General features: G+C 38.4%; 1 protein-coding gene across 30 annotated transcripts in view; it reads right to left on the bottom strand.

Moving 5' to 3' along the window:
• Window positions 1-25736, bottom strand: part of LOC136447335 (leucine-rich repeat flightless-interacting protein 2-like) — a 44677-nt gene that overhangs the window by 15610 nt on the left and 3331 nt on the right. For 10 of the 30 annotated variants that reach the window (XM_066446114.1, XM_066446121.1, XM_066446126.1 and 7 more), the window contains exons 2-16: window positions 10851-10937; window positions 7781-7858; window positions 7270-7317; window positions 7020-7049; window positions 6602-6637; window positions 5642-5683; window positions 4896-4949; window positions 4566-4598; window positions 4212-4256; window positions 3714-3758; window positions 3093-3137; window positions 2542-2601; window positions 1773-1811; window positions 949-984; window positions 82-117 (exon numbers count right to left, since the gene is read on the bottom strand). In XM_066446114.1, coding sequence (XP_066302211.1) covers window positions 82-117; window positions 949-984; window positions 1773-1811; window positions 2542-2601; window positions 3093-3137; window positions 3714-3758; window positions 4212-4256; window positions 4566-4598; window positions 4896-4949; window positions 5642-5683; window positions 6602-6637; window positions 7020-7049; window positions 7270-7317; window positions 7781-7858; window positions 10851-10937 — 714 coding nt within the window. Of the gene's footprint in view, window positions 1-81; window positions 118-948; window positions 985-1772; window positions 1812-2541; window positions 2602-3092; window positions 3138-3713; window positions 3759-4211; window positions 4257-4565; window positions 4599-4895; window positions 4950-5641; window positions 5684-6601; window positions 6638-7019; window positions 7050-7269; window positions 7318-7780; window positions 7859-10850; window positions 10938-11216; window positions 11371-25736 lie in introns of those variants that run through there. The other 20 variants (XM_066446115.1, XM_066446133.1, XM_066446117.1 and 17 more) reach the window with 20 other exon arrangements.

The raw sequence follows: 25736 nt of genomic DNA, 5'->3' as shown, positions 1-25736 counted from the left end.
CTGCCACACTATAATCTGTGGGACTAAACACAAACATGCTGTGAGTCGGACATGTACAGGTGTGTCCATGGTGGCACTTACATCTTCACTGATGGCTCCTATGTAAATCTCAGAACCCTGGAATGGGTGGGAATGTGACATGGAATCAGTACAATGTCTTGGAATGGAAACATTTCCTAACAGTGGCGCCCTGTTAGTATGTAGTAAATGTTGAAAATGTATACAATATGCAATATCCTAACCATACACATAATGTTACACATGAGTCCAAAGGACAACATAAAAAAAGGAGATGAGACCCTGTTTTTTAGAATGCTTCAGCCACATTGTGACATATAAGTCTCATGTTTACAGCTTTTGAGTTGAGTTTTGAGACAGCTATAGATTATAGTTAGGAAAAATACAGAAGTCTGCAAATTCTGAGTATATAGCACGAGATGAGAGGAAACAGGGAAGGTGGAATAGGTATGGAGGTACATATAGCGCATTTGCAAGCTTGACGAGGACATAAAAGATAAGCCTTTTTCTATCTTTGTACAAAACATGTAAAACATGTTATTATGAATATAATTTGCTGATCCAGATAAACTTAAGGTAGACATATATAAGATTTTATGTCATACCCGGGCCGCAATAACATTCGATACAGGTGTTCAAACCAGTACGTACTTAACGGTAGTTCGATTCGAACAATTCAAACTCGCTTCTTCTAGTGTGCCGGTTGCACCGCTGTCAAAACTTCGACTACCAGATTCAGACGTTCGAGGACACAAAAATATCTCAATTTCTGGCCCATTTTGCATTGAAATGTATGTTTCTTGGTGGGTATGACATAAACAAAGTACAACACGGTATATTCTACATGTACAACAGCAGTGTGACAGATAAGAGTGAGAGAGGAGGCCAGAGGAATGACACAGCGTACATGTGCATGGTGCAAACACTTACAGACAGGGACCCATAACTGCTTCTCCGGGACGAATCCTGACGGAACACGTACAGGCACATGTCACCAGCATCACCATAGCAACAAACAAAACTTCAACATGCTTACATCATTAGCTGCGGAAAACTGCGCAAAATATTTCCGTCTTCGTTAAAAGTTTTGTAGTGAAGTTTATCATTGTCAAACTCAATCAAAATCAATGTTTCTGAAATAATTGTGCAAAAGAGCTGAGCAAACTGAATAAGTACTAAGGCAATTATACATTTTGCACATTGTATAATTTAGTGCAGTTTGAACGCACCATTTGGGTAAAATAAAAAATAGCAGTGATTCTATATAACGGGGTGGTCAACAACATTTACTGTATGTTGACTTAAAGGGGCAACTGTTGGGAGGGGAAATGGCCATTAAACATACAGAATGATGGAATATAATGCAATAAAACAATGTATGATATCAGTACTTGCAGACTCCTGGTGCAACTTATTGATTTTATACTAAAATACTCATACTATGTCATAGTATAATTTGTAATAATTGAGAGGTTGATAAACACATTGAAAGCTGGAAAAACAATTGATCAGACAGTCAACTACAACTTCAAGACAGTATCAAAACAAACTCAAGACTGAAAATAAAACAGATTCACAAAACAGCAAAATTCAGACAGGACTGTTAAAACAAATGTAACATCACTACAAACTTGCACACGATTAAGACATGTTGCAAAGGGCCAGAGAGAAATGCACGCAAAACAGGGGGGTACGTCACACAAAGGACGAAACAACGAAACAAGTCAGACGCAGAGGGACACGTAGGTACCAACCGAGCTACTGCGGTCGCTCCGCCGAGACGACAGATCTTCCTGTGTTTGGAAGATAGTGAGGCAATCAGCAGATGTTTGGATTTGGCGTGGACATTTGTATGAGTCTTCCCTTACTCAACATGCTCACTTAATCTCAACCTGGGATTCTTTTTTCTCTATACATATTTGACAAGGCAATAGTTAAGGTCCAGAAGGATGTTTACCCGACACTTGTTCTTGGTTACTACTGGTAGAATACTACAATACATCATATTACATGCTACATCTGAGTTTGGGATCAGTTCACAGACGTCTAACCAAGAGAACATGCTGACATACAGGACAGTGCAAGAGACAAGACAGTGAACTAACTTCTAAGTTCTAATCAACTAAACTTTGTTACTAGTTCTAGAGGGACGGGACCCAAATGCCCATTGATATAGGCTTATGGGCTTCATGCTGTACATAATGACAACACTGAGGACAAGCTGATAATTATAAGCTATCCAGTGTTCATACCATATTCCTGAGAAGTGAGCATGCTATCTAATGTAAAGTGCACTACAGTGACTAACGTACAACACAATACAACTAAAGACAGGTGGGTGGTGCTAACAGACTATACAGACTATACGGTATACGTATACAAGAACAACCAGCTACACTACTATCACTAGGACTGGGCCATGCTGCTAGATTAAGGATATTTTAGCTACTCATGCTTGTCACGTGTGGACGTAGGACATGGTTGGTAAATCTAACAACAAAACGTCACGGCTAGAATACGAACCGCGCTGCCCCATCGCTGGACGGGGGGGATCTGTGAGGCAGAGGAGTATGCATCCCAGGGCTGCAAAGGCATGGATTGGAACATCGTCAAAATCAACACATATAGCGGGAGGGAAATCCATACACTGCAAGTATCGATGAAAGCATCCAAACGAGAACATGCTGCACTCCATAGCTCATGTTGTGGAACCTGGTTGGAAATCAACAATGGGTCAAGGGGCAAGGTAAAATAACCAGAGTCTATCACTCTATGTGTCACATCCTTCATTATCTATACAGTATCACTATCAGCCTAAATTGTTGATATGTAAAAATATCAATTCTTGACAAGTGCATGTACACAAGTATAGCACTGTAACAGAGAACAGATTTTGCACACTCTCTAAACTTAATGTTTGGTCCAGATGTGTTCACTGCTAAAAAGACTGTCCGACAAACCTGGACACACCATGGACTCAGCATGCTTGCAGAATAAAACACAACACTAGAGCTGAAATCAATGAACTCTGTTCCGCATTCGCATCATCAGACAAGTGTGTGGTCAAGGCATACCCTGTTCGAATTCCGGGATCCCTTCCATGAAAAAATGTCAGATGCCTGAAAAAAGAGTCAGATCAGAAGAAATCTCGTACAGTGGTTAATATGGTTAATGTGGAAAATGCCAGTGATCATGCCCACACCAACACGCCTGTGTTCATCCGTTACCCTGAAAATCTGTTAGAGGTGCAAATAGTTAGGCAAAAAATTGAACGGTATTAATTCTTTAATAAAAATTAAAAACTTCATGCTGACATACATCTATAAGGGTATTTCATAACAGGCATAAGTAAACCTTTACAAAATGGCACGCTTCCTGTTAGGACATCATAATCAGAAATGATATAACCATATTAGTATATCATGACCATCAAAATTGATTTTGTGACCCAAGAATATGGTAATCAATTGTTTGCAGGCATCAGTGTTAAAATATGGTAAATAATATCAAAATGATCCATATTTGAATTTCAATAGTAGAACCATGACATGAGACTTGACATCCATTCAGTAGCAGGGACTTTTCCCAAGGCAATTTGGAACCAACTTCTGTACATGTTCCTGTTAAAATACCAATTGGTATGATATAGTCATGCAAGTGTTAGAACACAGCACTGCACTTTCTGTTGAACTCACTGCACTGGTTGTTCTGGGTGCCGGTTCCTTGTACACTTTAAGGTACTACAGTAAGAAGGGATAGAGTCTTAACATCACAACTACATGATGATACAACTTAACAGTAAGGCCAGGAGTGACTTTGAGTTTGAAGTTAGAATACCAAGAGACATGGAAAACTATGAAAAGCAATTGAAGAATGAAGTTGTCTACAAAGTGGTGTAGAATCAAAGCAGGTTGCTATGACTATGAGTGTAAAGCATGCAAGCAAGAAGGAAATGAGAACTTTGTTTGGGGTTTGTACAACTTGTGATAAATGAAATGTTACACCAAATGGCAATTTTACATGTTGTATGTTCAAATCAAGTGCAAATTTGTCAAACTATCCATATGCATCATCTTCACTTCTTTTTTCTTCTTGTGGATAAAAATAATGCCAGGAATTTCCCGGTCAGTTTTTTTCTGTGTTGTAAGTTGTACAAATCCTAACTGTTAGAAAAGAAAGCAGTGAGTACCGACCCCCTGTCCCCCTCGCCACGACACCTCTGAACGCACATCCCAATCCTACACCCCCACAGAAGGGTGGACACAGAGCAGGGTGAAGACATGGCACAGTGAAAGTTAATATGGCAACGCCCCTCAGGCATTGCCAAAATGTAGTACAAAAGACTGGACTCAATGTAACAAACCATAATCATGTTAATGAATGAATGGAAAGTTTAGCTATAGTATATACTTGAAAACAGCATCTACACTACAAACAATAACTTTGTATTGCGGTACTAATTTTGATTTACAGAATGGTGCTAAACTTTAAGAATACTATGTTTGCATGTTGAGGGAGTTTTTTTCAACTATTCATTCAAAACCTACATCATTATCTCTGGCTGAGGAATAAGCAGAGTCCTACAGTAGAGAGAGAGAAGAAAAGAATTGAGACACATCCCACACTGAAAAGGACAAACTGTAAATCGTTGAAAACACTCAGAATTCAGAAATCAAGAATGAAACTAAAAGGGAAAAATTAAGAAGAAACAGGACAGATAAAGATATATGGACATGATATAGTAATTGAATAGTTAATGCATGTGTACCTACTGTACCTTTTTGATAACAAAGCAATTGTATAAGAAATACATGAAAATCAAGAAGGAACAAAAGTGACAAAACAGAAAGAAGGAAAATGTGCTTGGCTGTACCGACCGGCCGATATCCACCTGCACGGCTACTGCTGCCTTCGTACAGGCTAGCTGAGCTCTGTTTAGGATGAGATAAACCCATCCTTTACTAATTACACAAAGAATGCAGAGCTATGTATACACTTTACAATCTGACTGCAGTACACTGTAAGTGTGACCCTTTCAGTTGTCACTATTGTACTATAAACATCTGTTGTTGGCCTACCACACAAGGTACATGTCTGAGTCTTTAGAATTAATTCAAATCCCAATCGATACTGTTACACATATTAGGAAGATATGTTTATCATGATCTGTTTTCTGCTAAGCTTTTGTGTGCTCCGATGACTGTGTATTGATTCACAACAGATGTTTGTTGAAGTACAATGCACTGTTCACCTGACCTCTGAGAATGAAGTACTCTTTACATCATGTACTTGTCCTATGTTGGATTATTTGTTCAGCTTTGTTAGACAATGGTTACATATACTGTTGTATAGGTACGCTTCAATTCAGAGTCAACGTCAGATATTCAAAAGTGTTATTGGTCTTAGATTTATGAAAATTACATCTGATTTACATTGAAGTATCTTGATAAATACAACACCATTTAATTCATATTTCATTGATGATTAAGGAACTTTGTTGTTAATTATGTATATTGGATTATGTGTCTCACTTTTAACATGTTGAAAGCTATGTTTTATTTGACAGTTATTTCAAATATTTGATAGTTATTCAAATGATCACACATGCAAACTCTTTACACACCTGCCTCCTTGGGGTAGAATTGTAGACATAATCAGAGGCTGCCTGTGTACAATAAATATGGGGGAACCATTCCATTGATAGATTACCACAATACATCACTACATCTACAGAAATTGACTACACATGCCCTAAATGACATAGTGCATTCTACAAGTTGAAAACGATTCCATACACATAAATGTCGAAACATCCAAACTACCGTACCACCTACAGTAATCAATCGATGTTTTTCAAGAACAAGTTTTAGTTTTAGTTTCAGATCTAGAAACATGTCTAACTCTATGTCTAAGTCAATGTTAACAGAGTTGATATCTGTTTGACAAAAAGACATTCAAAATTATAAGCTCAAGGATCAAGTTGCAGATTTGCAGTTGCATGCTAAACACCACGCATGCAGCTACAATTTAAAACATTAGGGTTTATATTCTAACACCAAAGTTAAGACACATAAACATTTTAACATATCGTTTAGTGAGGCTAGACTCTGTCTTGATCTAAGTGTAAGTATTATGATCGCATGAAGTTAATGACAGATGATTACAAGATACAATTAATGAAGCTAAGAAATCATGATTTGGATCATATTTCCACACTACTTGACATCTGTTCATTTTGACAGTCTATCTTTGAACTCTGTGTCATTACAGCATACCTTACAATAAAATGACTGAGACACTTTACTCCATTTATACTGTTTGTTAAAATTTTACGTTTTTTACGAGAAATTGGAATACTAAGAAATTATAACAATGACACAGATTCAAAGAAGACTGTTTTTGTACATGTTACAACAATATAAAGATGGAACGGCTGTTTCAGTTAGTCTCATGCAATGAGATGTGATTATTTTAAACGACACAATTGTTATGTTTCAATTAAAAATTTACAGGGAGGTTTCCCCCAATGAAACATCACACCACTGCAAATTGATGTTATATCTTCTTTTTAATATATACCAACCGAAACACTGTGTCGAGAGGATAGCGCGGATGATCTCTATTATGTGGGAGGGAGGCAAGAGCAATGTGGAAGTTAAATCAAGAAATGTAAGGTCAGGATCAGAAATGCAATGCACACAGCATCAGCTAGGAGGCGCTGCACTTGCATCAACATCGAGAGTTGTATGGGACAAGAATAGAAAGAAGCTTCCATTTTTATACTTGGATGATAACAATATAGCAAGTTATTACTTTGAAATTATTCTGCATACCCTCACTCATATGGATTGCTTGAGAACAATATACGTTCATTATTTAGGTAATAGCAAAGAGCTCGCAAGTACTGTTTCTTAGTTGCTGACTTTAAATGACGAAAAAAGAAAGTAAAGAAGCAAAAGGCAAAAGATGCAAGGTCAAAGAGCATGGGCAATATTACTGACCCCGCTTCGCATGGAGTAAACATCTGACCCCTGAGAAAAACACAAATATAAACAAATGATATAATGTATAGATGTATGTGTGTATGGAAGAGGTGTGAAGTGTCCATATGTACATGTGGTAGAACTTGAACAGAACTCGAGGTAGAGCAATTGTAACAAAAGATAAACAGATAAATTCAAGGAAAAGTGCCATTCATAAAATCAGATAGAAACAGAAAGGAAGCACACAAGAAGCAAGAAAAGTACAAACCGCTGAGCTGTATTTGCTGGAGTGAGGTCTGGTCACAAAATCCCATGTCTACAGAATTACAAACAAGTGGAAACACAGGAAAAAGAACAAAAGATATAAGACAAAAGAAATACAAAAAGTATAGAGAAACACTACAGAAACAATAGAAGTCTGCCAACACAAAGCTTCATTTGTACTTCAAATTGTACAAGATTTTATCAGTTCAACATTCGTATTAGAAGTTTACATTTTTTTTAAAGAAATAGACTTCAGTCTTTTTAGACTATAACGTCGTCAAATAAGTAGAATACATTTGTTAAGACAAATAATGTTTGCAAGTAAAGAGATTACTGTTATCTTAATGAGAAAATATTCTAAATGATATGTCTTGTTATGTTATGTTATTACCTTTGCTGTTTAGCTAAGCATAGTTTTTGCTGGAAAGGACAGGTGTATTGCAAACATTATAGTCACAGGAGCAATGTGACAATTCATGGAAGAAATGATTTAGCAAGCAGGCACAGAAACTCACAGAAGCAGCAGCGGAAGGAGTGGGTCTTCTAGTAAAGATCTCAGTACCAGTCACAGGACCGCGGTCAAAGAAAGATTTCTGTTGAAGATGGTGTGTGTAAGACGAGCGATGAGAGGAATTAGGAATAAAGCAGTACAGAAGGGTTACGAGATGAAGAGATGTAAAATGGTTTGTTATTTAAATCAGAGAATATTAACAATAAAATCAGCTTTGTAAAATCTAAAAGTCTTCTGGTGGTAATAGGAAGAAGTTACTTGATGTCTACAGTACTGTATCTTAAAACATTAGCACATACATTCATGTACTCAATGATGCGTTACAGTATTGACATACGAACAACGTGCTTGTATAACTGATGATGCACAGAAAAAGGCTGTATCAATGTCACTATGCTAATCCAAACTTGTATAAATTATACAAAGTGTAGTGTGACCCCTCCTAACATCTCTGTGCTGGTCGTAATACCTGAAATGTAGAACACTTGGGTGATTAGCAACCAGAGTGGACAATAAACAGAGCTGGTCAACACTGGGAACAAACCCACTGCCAGTAAAGTGCCTGTTGATGGAGGAAGACTGGATCTGGACATCCAGATGGGAAAGGGGGATAGCCAGGTTTGAAGTCTACAGCTGACTTATTTTAGAAGGAAGGTCACAATCCAATTGTACCTTCAATCTTAAGAAAACTTTTGGATTTTCACTAAATTGCAGCATAGCTACCAACACATTTCATCAACTTGTACTAAAGTTGTAGCTACTAGATATTGACTTCAGATGAGCTCAAGAAGATGAATGCTGTAAACAACATCAACAAACATTCCCGTGTATCTTCACTTAGTACAAACTTGTTTCTTCTTTCTCCCTGTTTTGCCTAAAAGCAGGCTACATCTTGCAGAGGTGACAGGCCAGAAGTATTTCCTGCCTTCTACTAGAGGGATGGCAGTCAACCTGCTAGTCAAGAGGCATACATAAACTATTCACCCAATGATGTTCTTTGGAATACTTCAACACGTATCCATCAGTTGTTCTATATTAAAAGGAGCATGGCTGATAACAAGCTTACAACATGCAATTGTAGGCTTGTTGAACAGGATGTATAGTCTTAACAACATAGATAAACCAACAATCATAATATGTCATAAAAGGAAGCTTATCATAAACATCATTTGGGGCTTGGTGCTAGTTTTCATTGTCCTTTGATAATTACTTAGAGACAATCAATTTTCATTCAGGTCCAGATTAATACTGTAAATTTATGCACTTTTGCAGCCGTTTTATTTTGCAGTAGGTGTTTTTCGCAGTGTTTCAAATTTGTTGTTGAGACAATTCTGTACAGATACATTGGAAATCGTCTCATATGTACAGTTTGATGAATTCAAGTTGGGGAAGTAACCACGAAAATAAAACCACCACGAAAGTTTCAAGATTTACAGTAGATGAAAGTTTCTGGAACTTGGAAGCTTTACTTTAGAAATGGTAAAACTGCATTGAGATAAAAAGGTGATGTTAGGTGACAGGTTAATTACATAAAAGTCTGTGAAAGACTATTTTCCTGTCCATTTGTTCCGGCCTTGACCTTGACCTTGCCCCCCTCCCCCCTGACCTATACACCAGAAGGAGCACACCTCCCATGAGACATCAGGACCCACTGGTGCCACCACCCGAGGGAACCAGGGATAACAGAAGGTCTGGGGTTCCAGTCATGGCATAAAACCCTTCCAGAACTGTCCCAATTCTACATGCATAACATGAACCATGTGGACTCTTTGCCACAGGCCTAGTAAAACTGAGATTTCTGCATCATAAATTGAACAGAGGAATGCTGCGTTTGGCTAATTACTGGCTTACAAGCTTCTTGGAACTAATAGTAAAATAGGGGATTAAAATTCCACTTTAACACCGGAGGCTTTACCAGCAGTCAAGAAGCAGAAAGTAAGAGATACATAGATACATGTACAGGTGTATATACTGGACAGGAGAGTGCATGCACTATTTAGCAATTAGTTGGTGGGGAGGGGGTGCAAGACATATCAACAACATCTTATTACTCCTGTCTTGCCCTAGGCTGAAGATATAACATGGAGAACTATTATTGGAATAGTTAGGTTACCAGCTGTACATGATAATTACTTTATGTAAGACAAGGAGAAGGCATTTGGCTATTAGTATTACAGGTAGGATTAAACAACAGGTACAACAACAGTTCGGTTATAGAACCTACAATATACATCTTTACAATACAAAAGCCCTACTCATAATCTTCTTTTCTGAGAAGTCTGTACTTCCAGATAACTACAGATTTATTACAAAGCATACATAATGTCATATTACACATGTATCCCTGTTTTGTCTCCATATGGGTTTTTCACCCATGGGGTATTGTGAGACTAATAGTAATAGCGACTAAAAGACACTGTAACGACTTTGGATTGACCCTGCATAAGTTGATGTTCCATTCCACACATTTCAATGGACTTTGATATTTCTCCCCATGAACCTTAACCAATAATCCGACATGAGAAACTGTATACCGATCATGTATACCTTATCTTACCTGTGTCATCCATCAAGAGATGCAAGCTGACAAGATTACAATCTGCTAATAAGAAAGGGTCAGGAACTGAACTCCTAAAGATACAACAGTATGGTTCTCATTTGTGCTGCGCTTCAAGCCCACATGTTAGTCAAGATCGGCCATATTGGACAAATTGCAGAGTAGGAATCCTTTGACCTGTTGTTGTGAAAGCAGCACGCAATGACGACAATCACCCTCCGTACCGGGATGCCTCGTCACGACTTCCGTTCAAGAGATAACTTACGACTGGAAGAGAAACATAAATACACCACCTCACCCTGTCAGTATCTCTGCAAGAGAGGAATCCTGTGGTTAGGATGAGTCTTTCAGCCTTGGCCTCTCTGGCCACAGTAGTACAAGAAGACACCACATGTCAGGCAAACATGTTAGGTGACAACTCAGCCCTCCTGTGTCACCAAACAAAAAGATCTCCTTGTGCTCAGCAACAACAAAGTACTAGGACTGACTTTTCGGCTACAAAGCGGCGGTTTCATACCTCTCTTTGTTGTCTTTCCAGTTCCTGCATGCGTAGCGCTCTTGCCTCGGCCCGTGCCGCTCGTTTCGCCGCCAACCGCTGCTCCGCCTGCGAGGGAAACAAAAAAAGCACATTGGTCAAAAAGTGCTGCCACCAGAGGAATATACAGCCTCATAAAAACAACTTCTACTTGTAATATCTTTGGTGACTATCCACCCTCCCCCTCACATGTAGGCTTTCCTATCATATCACCTTGCATCTAGTCTCACAACATACTGATAACTCATGATACAAGGAACCCCCCCTCCCATAGACCTAGACTACTCATAAAGACTTGAACTTCAAGTTGAAGATCAGCCCTACAGATGACTGTAACCACATGTTTACCTTGCTATAGACCTCCACAGTCCATACAAAAGAGCTGAAGGCCAGGTACTTGCACTGGTTCAGGCTATAGTGCATCCTGACCACTTGATTTGTGACCACTTCTGTTAGATCCAGCCTGCTGGATCATTGCCCCTGGAACCTACCACTCATCTTCAAGGGGTGATTGTGGGAGATGTGTATTCGGTATCACAATTTGTACAACAATTTAATGTGTATTTAGTAAAGCAATACACTTTTCTATTGTCTGTTTATTTAATCAAAAATATTATGTACTTTTACTTTCGTTTATTCTGAGAATTTAGAAACAAACTTTTCTAAAGATCCCTAAAATTGGACCATTCCAGATGCACAATAAAGAATGTGAATTCCCAGAGCTGCCTATTTACCCTCCTGTAGTTGACAAACAGGGCTTGTTGACTACTCCAACAGGGGGGTGCCAATAAAGCCCCATTTACAAGTGCCATCCTTTTATCCTGTGGACAACAACGTGAGATAAACACCCATTCTCCCGAACCCCCACCCAGGCATTGCCTCAGACGGCCCAGGAAATTGGAGCGAGGAAATTCCTCAGTATCAAGAGATTCCCACATTTCCTGTTGTGGCCAGGGGGTAGCCGCAGTTCAAGAATTCCCAGACGCTGGTGAGTGGATTTTCCCCAGATCATCTTTCTGCTCCACTTTTTCATAAGCTGGAAATTTACTGTTATTTTGAAGAGCTGAGCATATTTACTGACATCCAGGACAGAGAATGAAGATTTAGATAAGATGAAACAGTCTTTCAAAGGAAACCAGAGGAAACCAGGTAAGAGTGGCAAATTTCCTGACTAGATTTTCACAATTTCCTGATGACAAAATGATTCAGTAAGGTGTTTATAGATGATTTACCCTATACCAGATGATGGCATGCCTTCCTGAAACTGTATTTCCAGTATTCCATTACTTCTAAACTTGGCATGAAGCCAGAGACCTGTTATAGGTTACAAATGGGCTAGAAATACCTCTGACCTTTGCTTTGCAGCATGTGCGAAAAAGTTGGATGTGATGCAAGGAGAATTTCTTTACAGTACTGGTAAATCTCAATATCAATCTTATCCGTTTCATTTGTTTTGAACGATAACTTAACATTCATACTTCTATTGAAACATTACATTGCCATCAGTTGCGTGCAGCAGCTCTGTTGTAGTGTAAAAGTGTCGAAAAAAACACAAGTTTTTTTAAAGGGACTTGTGTTAAAACCTGGCCTGGTTGTCACCCAGGGGTATACAGTAACGTTTACCTAAGGTTTCCTTGTACCAGATTTTTCTCAATTTGTTATGGCTACTGGAAAACAGACAGGAACTGAACCTAGTACAAGTCTCTCACAACAACACTGGACTTACTATTTCAACACTTCATCCCGGAAAGTAGCACACGCTAATTGACCGACATTTTACATGTTAATCCTTTTCTAACAAAAAAGAAATGCAGCTGTTAAATGCTCACTCCAGTAAGGAGGGTCTGCATGCCCTTTTTCGTGAAGCGTTAGAGCGATTTTAATTCACCGTTAATCGTTACCGGCCGCCTGAATTTACCGTTAAGCGTTATCGGTATATTAATCGTGAAGCGTTACTGGTCGTTTTAATTCCTCGTTAAGCGTTATTTGTCATCCTGAATTCAACTTTAAGCGTTATTGAGTAATTCCTCGTTACGCAGGAAAAAGCATTTCAGAGGGTCTAGATTTCAAAATTTTCTCCAGGGAGCACACGGCTCCGGCAAAAATATGTCGGTAGGGCACCCCCCACAAAATTTCAAGCTGAAACACTTCTATTTTTCACTCTACCAGCAAAGTTTTCTCCTCAAAATTCAGGAAATTAAGTGTTTCGCGTTCAAGATTTTAACATTTTCCCCGGGTGCATGGCCAGGCCTCCGTCGAAAAATATTGTCAGAAGAGCGTCGACCCACAAAACTCAAGCTGAAACTCTTCTTTATTTTTGCACAAACAGAGACATCATTAAACTCAACTTAAATTACCAGTAATATTTGCCCATCAAAATGCAAGAAATAGCGGTGTCAAGAATTTTGCCCGGGAGCATATCGCAGCTCTGGCGAGGTCTGGAGGGCGTGACGCCCCTCAAAAATCAAGCTGAAACTCTTCTGTATTATTTTTTTCAAATATAGATGTCATAAAACTTAGCTTACTCTTCAGGACCCCCCCCCCCCCTCAGAATGCAGGAAATAGCGTTTCAGAGGGTCAAGATTTCAAAATTTTCGTCACGCCTTCGGCGCTCGTCATTGTGATCATGAAATTAAAGCGTTCGGAACAGGCGTGTGAGAATGACATAGCGTAATAGGTCTCCTGCCACAAGATCAGGACGACTAGTGGCAAAAAACCGTCGTCTTCAGGGGTATCTCATGTTCTAAAAATGCTGAATTTACCGTTAAGCGTTATCGGCCGGCCTGAATTTACCGTTAAGCGTTATCGGCTGGTCTGAATTTACCGTTAAGCGTTGCCAGGACCCCCCCATGCAGACCCTCAGTAAGGGACAGACGAAAACATCTCAAATTACGTCTTATCTATCAAGACATGACAAAGGTAACAACAGTAAGCTTATCTTTATATTTGAATCTAAAGATCTAGTCCTTAGGGACCCGGGGTACCTTTAATATAAAGTCATTATCAGCCAATTGAAAATAGCAGTTCAATCACATTCAAATAAAGTTTTGATTATTCATTGTTTTGGCATGATTTTATGCCCAATTTGTTGTTTGTCTGTATATAACAGCAATGTGCCAAAACAAATACAAAGGGATTTACATAAGAATAATCCATTGGACAATTACAACATAGGTGGGAAAAGGGAAGTCAGTATAATGTCTATTTATGTTGTGTTGGTTTTGTTTTGTTTTATACCATCTTTGATGTAAATCAGTACCAATGTTCCCGTCTGGTAAGATAATTCAAAAGTCTGCTGTCTACTGTGATATGATAATGATGATTTGTTATTGCTAGTTCAATGTCATATGTACAAGAAATGTTAGAAATTTATGCTCAAACTAAGTCAAAGGACTAAACCTTGGCAATTATCTTGGTATCCACATGTTTTATTTCAAACAAGTCTTCACGAATGGTCTTTTTTTCGACCTCAGTAATCATAGGAAGTTGACAACTTTGGCTGTGAAGAACATTCATGCTTCAAAGAATAAATCATACCCTTGTCCTAGATACTGTTTTCTACACATGTCATACTACCAGTAGCTGACACAGTTGTTTATGGGTCACCTCGCATCTCTTCACCAGTTTTAGGTTTTATTTATCAGTTACTGACAGATAGAGAGTACTGGTGGTCTAGTTTAAGTGGGATCTTTCTGGATCAATACCTCTAGAACAAACCGTAGACAAAACTGGATCAAGACATCTCAAACACTCAAGTGAGTCATGGTCCAGAAATGTGAACTTGTCATACATCTCTGTTGGTGGACCCCCATAGTGCTGTGCTTCCCCTGGTGGCAAGTTTTGGTACTACACCTACAAATCTATGCCCATGTGTGTAGTGCTTACAGCACCTCCTATTGGCAGATTGATGCATTGCAAGCAAACCAAACCCATTCTTTGTGTATTTTCAACTCCAGAAGGGGCAAAAATATGCCTTACCATTTATTACTACCAGTTATATTCCAAATCCAATTTTCATTCAAAACAATGAAAATGGGACAAACTTGACATTAGCACCTCGAGATGAGGTTAATTTTTTTCCAAGCTTCTTAATCTTAATCGGCCAATACCATCTTAATAACATTTTTCAACCTTTCCAAAATATTCATCTAGTTTTTAGAGACAAAAAGAATTCATTGCACAGAAGGCTGACAACAACGAAATCATCTACCACACAGTATATATATCGATGTACTTGTATCTCCCCCTCATTGTTTTGTATTCATGAATAAAACCTGTACAAGAGAATACATGAACAATGCTACTAACAGCAAAACCATGAAATTATGTCCAATCACTGTTAGAAAGATAAATAACACGTTCATAGCTGTAACACTTGGAAGAGAGCCATATATACACATAAAAGAACTCTTTACCTTCCACTCTTGGCCAGAGGAGCGGACAAGTGCACCACAATAGGCCGCCATGGTTAGAAACTAAACGCCTGGACAGATGTGGACCATTTGGGAAAATGGCTCTCCCTGTCAACTTACGCACAATGGGGTCGATGAATAATTCCATGTCTGTGACTGATTTCATTAAATCGATGGTAAATCGGAAGCCAAACTTTTTTTCAAAGCATAAAAGACAAATGACTCCTCCATCTTATTTGCCCTCAATCAAATTTTCAAATTATCTTAACATACAAACCAATTTTTGATAGAATTTTCTTTTTTAAATTCACCCTTAATTTCTGCTTCCATTATTTTCCAACCATTAATATGCTAGTGTGAGATACTGTGTATTTATTCACCAGCTAAGGGATTTTACCTCTAGATAACAATAATTCGAAAATGACTTATCACTGTTTTTCAAAACTGCATTTCACTGGCCAGTGATTTATCAGACAGTACAATAAGTGCTTTCACACCAGAGACAGATAATCTATATCTGGCAACCTTTTCAATATGGAAGGGAATACATCTAACTTGACAGCTTGGCACAAATGAGTCCCAGTAGCCACCTATGATTTTATGTACATAATGCAGATTGGTGACCTCTGAACTTACACAGGAGTCAGCAAGCTGTTTTCTAGGCAAAATCTTTATCTAAGTGGTTGAGGGTTTAAAATTTGGCCTAAAGGAATAGATTTGGTAGATGATAAATCATGATAGAGCCTTACATCATCAATGAAAAGTAATAATCTTTTTTTATGAGAGTACAGTACCTGAATCGATAGATGACTGGCAGATTTGGGATAGGAACACTAACAAATAAATGATCAGCCATAACAATCAAGTGCTTTTAAGAATTGGTAATATATATGCACAAGTTGCTATTCTTTAGAAAAAATTGATAAATATATTTGATAATATATGCCCAATGACCTATATTCAGTTTTCGTCCAGTCATTATTTTTTCAACAAATTTTACAAGGAAATCAATTGAAATTATGTGCTATGGCTGTGCATATACATTAACCACTGATGGCCCATCGTATGATTAGTATTTTTTTACATGGAACTTTATTTCATGTGTATGTTCAATTCATATTGTCTCATTGATTCAGTCATGTTTGGCATGTTGTAATACCACCTTTGGCTGAAAGGAGGCGCTCTGGTTTCATCTGCCTTTGTAGTGGTACTAGGCAGTGACAACAAATGGTACTACCACATTACATATTCATAAAAATTGGAAGCTAAATGCATATTTTCAAACAAAGAAACTGCTGCATGGACAAGACTTGCATCCATCCATCCATTCATAAAGGCTGACCATGCGTTCTATCTATAGCCTGACCCTGCTGAATGAAAAATGACCCCTGCCATAAAAATGCTGACTATTTGCCTCCGCCTATAAGCCCCACGTCTATTTCTATCACGGGGTGTTGAATGTCAATAAACTAGTAACCTTCGAACTTGACATTTTGTCCTTAACTGGATTTAGACTATCAACCGGAAATCTATATCAGATAAACAATGAAAAATAAACCTACCAGTTAGAATCGCTATTTTCTGCATTTGAAAAATTGCAAAAAGACAGTGTGCTCGCAAAGAGAAATTAAGACTGAAAGATTTCGTGATGGATGTTTTGCTGTATCCTTTAACCCTATGACATGGCCTGTATAATACCTTCAGTACATGAAAGAGAATATGTCAGGTTATTTAGCAGTGTTTACATCGCCACAGGACTTTCCCTAAAGAACAAATCACCCATTCAAATGGCTAAGTCCACAAAGGTAGTTGACCTAATTAAGGGGTCATTGGAAAAATGATGGTCTCTTGATACTACTTTAGTCCTCTTCCAGGCTTCTGTTAACATGGTTAATGTAAGGTCTTACAACTAATTATCAGATCAGAACCTATTTTCCATGTCAAATAAAAGAAGTACAATGAAAGTATTTGCAGGGAACACCTATTGCAAAGGGAATTTTTCCGTTTTTCATAACACACCTTAGGAAGATGATAATCAAAACAAGAGGGAGCTAAAACATCTTGACCCCACTCTTGAAGATTTGAGATAATCTAAGACAATGGAAAATGATTTTGCTAGTGGAGTTTGGCCACCATAGGGTTTCATTCGCCAGGTGCAACCCTCCCGATCCTGCAGACTGACTCTCCTGGCCAATTATTCCCTTTCTTGCCTAATTCTATGATCCACACCCCACAGAAAGGCTTGGCGGAGGCTATCTCTATCCTCAAGACATGCATACTCGGACACTATAGAGGACATCCATATGGTGATGACATATGGCTACATGGTTGGAACTTGTTTTATTGACAGAAGGCTTTTCTCTCACAAATGTTACACCTAACACACCAGGGTAGATGTTACGAAAGGTCAAGGTTTATGACCCTTAGAGGAAGAGAACCCAGGAAGAAAGGACCCGTGTATGTTTTGTAAATAACTTGACGTCAGATTTTTTTCTTCTCTAAGTGTAAGTAAGGCATTACTGATGTCCATCTGCAAAGATGACCAATTTAGTACCTTTTACAAAACTGTCATTGATTATCCATACAGGCACAGGTATAAATATGGTATAGTACATACAAAAAAGGGAACTGTAATGTACCTGTTTCTGCCAGTAAAAGACTTGTTTGTTTCAGTACCTATTCATTCCTGATGCTCTGTCTACCAGAAAAATCAAATATTTGCTGACTTAAACCTACTTAAAGGACATTGATGTGGTTGGAGATTAAAACATGCTTACCTGAAAAACGGGAGCATATCTAATAAGCATGATTTAAAGACATTCTGTATAATCGTTCACGAAAACATGTATCATTAAACTACCAGAATGATTCTGGTAGTTCTGAATGTATAGATATACAAGTACATGTAGTTGTCCGTTAGTGGTACATTTCATTTTCAAGCCAAGCTCGAACATGTCTGGGATATGTTTTACCTGCAACATTCTTCACAAAAATTATAGGCTTTACTTGGGACTACAGCAACAGTATCATCTCCTTTCATCACAGATAATACATAGATATTATCCCGACCAGACATGTATGATTTACAGACAATAGACAGGTGTGCTGGGGTGGTTACTGTAATTCTTGAAAATTTTGCATTGGTTTATTTTGCGGTTTTTCGCAGTGACCGCTTTTCCGTAGACTTAAATCCGCAAAGGCGCCAGGCCGCCAGCGTTTCCACTACTACATACATTACACTCCTTTTTTTCCTTGCCGCGAAATTAAATCACCACGAAATTAAGGGCATTTACAGTATACCTGAGGCTCAGGTAGGTGTTGTCCTGAAGGTTCTCTACTCACATACCAGGTGACTAAGTCCCCTGAACAGACACCACAACTCAGGTATGTCGGATATACTGGAGGGGCCACACCAGCACCGGCAGGGTCCTCGGGGCATGGCCTATCCTTGGCTACACTCCAAGCAGATACAAAGTATATGTATAGGTTCAGCTCTTATGGGAGGCTTTATATACATACTTAATACAGTTTTCAGTTTGGAGGGTTTCTTTACATGCTGTATGGTACAGTATGTGACAATAGGCCCAGGAAAAATACAAAATGATCAGTCGACATATATAACAAAAATGAGCTGAAAGTGAAACCAAATATCTGCTTGGAGATTTACCTTGGAAAGATCCAGAAAGTAAAACAGAAGCTGCTAAACAACTGGGTATATAACAAGATCAAACTGGGCCATTCTGTCCTTAATTGGATTCACAGAGCGTACAGATATGGTTCACTGCAGGCTGAAGGTTGCATTGTGGCAATGTTTTTGTGGTCTTGTGCCAAGTTTTACAAACTCTGAACTACACAGACGCCTTCTTGAAATTCCACTTTTAACTGTCAAATGTTTGAAATCTTTTAAAAGACAACAACTGTCAATGGTATATACAGTAATCGTATAAAAGTTGATTTTCTAAATATGCTTGTAAACAATATCCAGGGCTCTTGCCAATGTTCTAGCATTGAAAATCAATCAGTGCAGAATGGCGGATGAATCTTTTGGGAGGCAGTAACAAGGACATAAATTTTCAGCCCTGACAATTGGATTTTCTTGTTTGGTCCTCTGGGCAAAATACACAAATCCCCCCTGGTACTTCCCTAGCAGTAAGACACCACATAAAACTGTGCAATACAAAATGTACAGGTTCCTGCATGGCAATCTTTAGATATATGCTACAGACGTTTTTCAGATCTACCAATCAATGAATCTACAGCAAAATTAGAACAATTTTTCTACCTTTGCAATTACTTTCCACAGAGGATAAGCTCTGCTTACAACAAGTCGCAGTTACAAAAGAACATGAGAAAGGAAGGTTTCCGACGTAAAAGTAATTGCTTGTCTTTCCCTTTCTTTGACTTTCATCGAATCAAGTGGTCCTCAGAGTGGCTTTGTCAATTGTATTGTAAAGACTTCAATTAAGAGCTCCTTCAAAATGGGGAAACCTGCATCTTAAAGAGAAGCGTTCCATTGAGTGGTGTTTGTTACGGCCTACATTCTCACAAAGGTGTTGAAAAGGGTCACCTTAGGCCTAAACATAAACAAGACTCCAAGAATCAAATTTCTTCAAAGGACCACCATGTCGCGGCATCTGTAATCATTCGCTCATTCTGTGTTTCCTGACAAAAATAAAACGGGATAACTCGTGACGCAAGAGGCAAGTACAGGAAGGAACCAACATGTATCGTATTGCAAATTACGTAAATGGCAGAAACAGATAGGCCTTTCTTTCAGCTGGATTTGAACAAAATAGATTTGACATTCAGTAACGAGGTTGTCCACCCATGTGCACTATTAACAGACACAACCCAGACAGCACAATAGAACCCAGCCAAACTTTGATTTCAATGAATGCGTGATCATACATAGCCAAATCCTACCATTGTTATCTGTATTCACATAGGTGAAACTCGGTCCCACCCACCATTTTCTACTTTGTTGATCTTGAAGCCATTTGTCAATAGGAAACCTTATACGCCTGTTAGAGTTAGTTTACATGACAATTAGATGTCTCTGTAAATAATACTTTAATGGACCTCGGCATCATTATAATGTTATCACCATATATATCTCCTTTTCTATATCCTTCTAATGGATGATTGAATAATTGCCTGTGCAAATATGTAGTGACGTGTTGGAATAAGCCAAAGATATGATGACCGACAAAAATATAACAGTTTAGTATATAACTTGAACATTCCTTAAGTCTTTTGTAGTCTACTACATCCTAGTCAGAAAACTGAACATTTGGAATATTAGTAAATTTAAATCATGGCCTGAAATTAACTAATAATTTGCAAACGATGCATTATCAATATCAATTCTATGTGCACATTGAAAACTGGTGTGAAAAAAACGACAACTGACTGGTGAACTAGAAACTATTGTGAGATTTAAGGCAGTTTAAGGTATGATATCATACTATTCATAGCACACCTACATAATTTAAGTGCCAACATATTACATAAACTGAATGTAAATGAGGATAGAATCAATATCATATCCCTCCATTGACCAATAGGTGGCCCCTGGGTAAATCAAAACCACAACTCAGGCCTGCAAATGAATTCAAGGCCACTGTGCTTCCTCTAATGAAAAATGTGGTGCATGTACTTTGACATTGCCCTTTAACAAATCACATTTACAGTAATGCAATAAAAGAATTCCTGCACGTAACCTAACCTTGTAGTTCACAGCCAAATACAATAAATGCCTGAAGGCAAAATGTACAGTGCATTCAAAACACCATTTTATGAACTTAACTATCCTTCATTGAGCCAATATCATGTTTATTCAGAAGTAAAATATACCCAATTCTTAATGGATTCTGGCAGCATTCATATCATATTTTTGTTACTTTTTATTACATTGCTAGATACATTTATTTTGATATGATTCTTTATGAAATATGTCTTGTTGCATGAGAATCTATGTCTTCTATAGAAAGCAGGAGGTGGCAGATATTGATTTTCTCCTGCTGAGGACAAAACAGTTGTCAGCCCATTCTTCCAGTTCAAGGTTATAACAATACTTCTGAAGACAAGTGATGTGAATATCAACCAGCGCATGAAGGATTTTTCACTAACACTGAAAATGTTAGTCAGGATTTATATCAGCATTCTCAGATAGCCTACGCAGGGCTCGAAATACTGGGTGCATGTGCTTTGTGCATCCAAAATTGGAGCTGTGCACCTAATTTGTGACTGTGGGTGCACGGTGCACCAGTGCACCTAGATATTTTTGTAGGCTAAAGTATAGTGTAGAGGTACAAATACACACTGGTATATGTAACATTCTTGAAATTCAAGGATCTGAAAAAGTAATACCTTTGTTGTACTATGTTTGATATACATGTGTATTACTTCAAATTTTGAAGTTAGCTATAAACCAGATTGACATTCTCAATTTTAGAGAGGCAGTAGGTTTTTGTTAGTACGGTTTGCTAACCCTCTACTTAATTTTACATGTGTGTTGTGCACCCAAAATTATTTTTGTGCACCCAAACCTTTAGGTCAGGTGCAAATGAATTTTGAGTCCTGCTAAGTCTAGACGTATGTGAATACACCAGCTTTCCTGGTTCCTAATATAGAATGACAGATGAATATCGAGCTGAGAGAAAAATTGCACCGACACTTAAACACAAACCCCATCCAATCCTTTCCAGTCATTCCCTTATATATTTAACCTTCACCACACTAAGGTAGCTGTTTGGGACCAAATTTGTGTTGGTTTTCGGCAGCTGGGAGAAGGTTAAAGACAATTCAATCTCTACAACTGTATAGGATACAGGGATTTCTTTGGGACATTTTTAAGTGACATCCATCACTCTTCTTCAGTGTCACTAGAATGAACTGGCAGAACAAGTCAATACTAGTACATGAGAAGGAAAAAAAATGGTTGATTATGATAAAGTCACTGACTTGTAATCGTAGTATGTATTAAGTAAATGTCACTGATATGTAAATATTGTTAACCCGGATATCTATCCATCAACATTCCCTAATATAGTTTCCGCATCTTCAGTTGATTTCCATATACAGTATATAACATTACTTATCATCCTACTAGAAGAATACCTCTAGACTAAACTATGCCACATATTTTAATTGTTATGAACACCATCTGTAGAGGTGTAGAAATACTAGAATGGACATGTGTTTCAGTCTACCTGCAGTCAGAGGCCAAGTCTGTACCCTGAAACACGCCTCTATAAATCTAGACTACAGACAAACCTTAGTGTTGGCAACATCCTTCATCTAATTTACAACATACGCCGGTAAAGCCTCTTAAGGACTTACGTTCCTATATAAGTCCTAAATGGTTTATCCTGTGTCTGATTCGTTTTAGGCAAGTGTAGGGGGCTGCAGTGTTTTTCATCGTTTTACTCTACTGTTTCCTTATTCATCATACCGAAAATCGTATGAGAAATGTTTCTAGTATTGTACAATGCTAAAATTTGTATGTTAGGCATTGTACTATGATTACTACCAACACAGATGAGTTTCCAGTTAAGTTCCATGATAATGTGAATTGTTTCTGTACTAACGTTTCATGTATATCTATAAAAACTCAGATCTAGATACATATCTTTTCTATGGTGCTTTTTGTTGCTGTTTATTTGTTCACTAGATTTTCATCTAGACTAGATGTTCATATAGCGTGTGTATACTGAGCTTTCTGAACTTAAAAAAACATAATTTTATTTCAAAGCAGTTTCATTTTCCTTTCAAAATCGACATAAGACGTAAGTTTCTGAATGTTGTCATTAACATTGAATTAATCTTTCTTTTCCTTTTACCTTCCAATCAGAACTAAACCAATGATATTGCCACCAACAGTCCACATTAGCCTAGATGCCATCCTAGATTACTAGATCCTAGATGATTTTTTAGTGTAGCGAACGCAGGAGCCCTGGTGGTAATCTAGGATGGCACCCAGGCTAGTTCCACATGGATGAACTGTCCTAAAGTCCACTCATACCAAACAGGGACATACCCAACATTAGCCAGAATGTTTACAAACATAGTAGATCTAATTAGCTCCAGTCTCAGAACTGAGCCAAGATCTGATGCTCAAGATTTTCTCCCAGCTCCTGCTCAAGCCTCAAATTTATTTTAGTAGGATCATTCGGTCTTCTTACATTAACAGTTTTCACAGTATTCTACAGTCTTAATGGTATGTAAATGGTAACTTTACAGAAGATATTTCCTCTTTTCTTTTGGAATATGAATCTGAAGGTATGAAGGACAAGAACTGATACATGAAGATTATAACATAATATATTATGACACAGAAAGATTACGGCTGCTCTAAGTTATACCAGTGCTGTGTGACCTGATGCCAGTTCACAATAAATGCCAACCTGCTACATATATAATACTAAAGGATCATGCTTACATCAGTTCTACTAGTGTATGTCAGATTCAGATGGGAGCTGGACAGGTGCATACATGATCGCAATCCACTGATATGGATCATGTTATATTTTCATTTCAATGTAAATCTTTAACATACAGTCAAACCTGTGTTAGCGGTCACCTGGACATAGCGGTCACCTGGCCATAGTGGTCACTTTTAGTCGGTCCTTTGGATTTTTCCCATTGACATAAGCATTAAGAATTAGTCTATAGCGGTCACCTGTCCAATGTGGTCGCGGTCAGCCAATTTTCGGTCCGGCCGCAACGGCAACACTGCCGATAGCGGTCACTGCGCGTGGTCAGGCCGCGGTCACAGCGTGGCCGGCGTACCTTTGTTTACATCAGCGGCCGTAACTCCGAGCCGTGCCAGCCCACGCCTGGTTCACAATCTTTTTATTTCCGCGCTGCGCCACCAAAACGTGGGCTCAACTAGAACCTTAATGTGTTTGAATAAAGAAAACATTAAAGAATTTCGTAGTTTGACGCGAAGTATTTCCAGAAATGGTGTCTTCTGATTTTTTACGTGTCTGTAAACACTCGTCTCGGTTCCGCGGCACATCGTCATTTCTGAGCTGTCGGACTGGGCGAAATTACGGCCGCAGCTTTTTAACAGAAGACTCATTCATGTATCAGATGTGTTAAGTTCTTGAAAATGTAATTTTCCGGGCGGAATTTCCGGTTTTTGCGGGTAAATAAAGAATTTTCGAGATTTACGCATTTTTCCAAGATGGCGTCGCAGCAAAGGTCACAAGAGTTCAGACGATACCACTGATATGTAGGTTAAATATGGTAAATCTATTTTGTAATACCGCATCCCTGAGAGTAATTTCATTATTCAAACCTTAAAAATGCATCGATACAGATATATTATGATGTAAGATACAAGTTGTACTAAATTTATGAAAGAAATAAGCATGAACGGATCCACTTTTCCAATGATTACCACATACTAGGGATAATGGTAAAAGCCGAACCCAAGCTGAAAACAAAGGGAACTCGCCACGATGTTTTGTTTGAAAACCGGCCGAAAACGAACAATAAGTGGAAACAAAGGAACAATCCTTTGTTTCAAAATGTTGTTAACTAAATGGGTGGCGTTCAGTTGCAAAATAAGTTGTTTTACATGGCTAAATTTCGTTCGTTGTCGGCGACAGAGGCATCAAACTTCTAAGAAAAATGGCGGTCTCTTCAGAAGTCTTCAGATCGAACCTGGAGCACAAGTCCGTCTTTTTCGGGTTCGCTAGATAATAGCGAAGAGTGCGGGGCAGCTGACTAATTTTGCCGTGGGAACTGGTAAACTGGACATCCATGTCAACTAAATTGAAGACCATTTGCAGTTTATGTGTTTGTGTAGGGCATGGTCATTGCAATATTTCTTCAATTAAAATTATGATATACTGTATAACAAAAATAAGGAAACAAAAATTGAACTGTAGATGTTATAAGCACCTGTGCAGTGTGTATGTAAAAAAATACTCAGTACCTTAGTATAAACTTATGTCTTGTGTCACTCATTGCTCGAGTCGACCATATCCTCTATATAGTGGTCACCTGGCCATAGTGGCCAAATTTACTCAGTCCCTTGAGTGACCACTATAGACAGGTTTGACTGTACCCACAAATATTCACAATATTTCATGAAGACAAGAGACATTAAAAAAGGTAGTCATTCTTATCCTATGGTTGAATATGTACATAAGCCATGTGTAATGTCCAACACAGGAGGGTGCTAACCATTAAGCTGGCAGTGTCTGGAGGGAGCCAGTGGTGATGTAACCTTAGCCCCCATCCACTTAAACTATGGCTGGTCAGATCATGCCCACAGATTAAAGCCCACAGGAACACCTGACCTTCTCCAGCATACTTGGCAATTATGTACATGTGGAGAACAGAAGTCAGATGTGATGGACTTGACCTCTGACCGGGTCAGGCAGGGTCACTGCCACCTGGTACAACCGTATGTCACCACTCTGTAGCATCCCTACTGGTTCTACTG

This window comes from Branchiostoma lanceolatum, chromosome 13, assembly GCF_035083965.1.
Source record: "Branchiostoma lanceolatum isolate klBraLanc5 chromosome 13, klBraLanc5.hap2, whole genome shotgun sequence".
NCBI lineage: Eukaryota > Metazoa > Chordata > Leptocardii > Amphioxiformes > Branchiostomatidae > Branchiostoma > Branchiostoma lanceolatum.
Note: the sequence above shows the minus strand (reverse complement) of the source record. Positions and strands in the feature narration are given on the sequence as shown.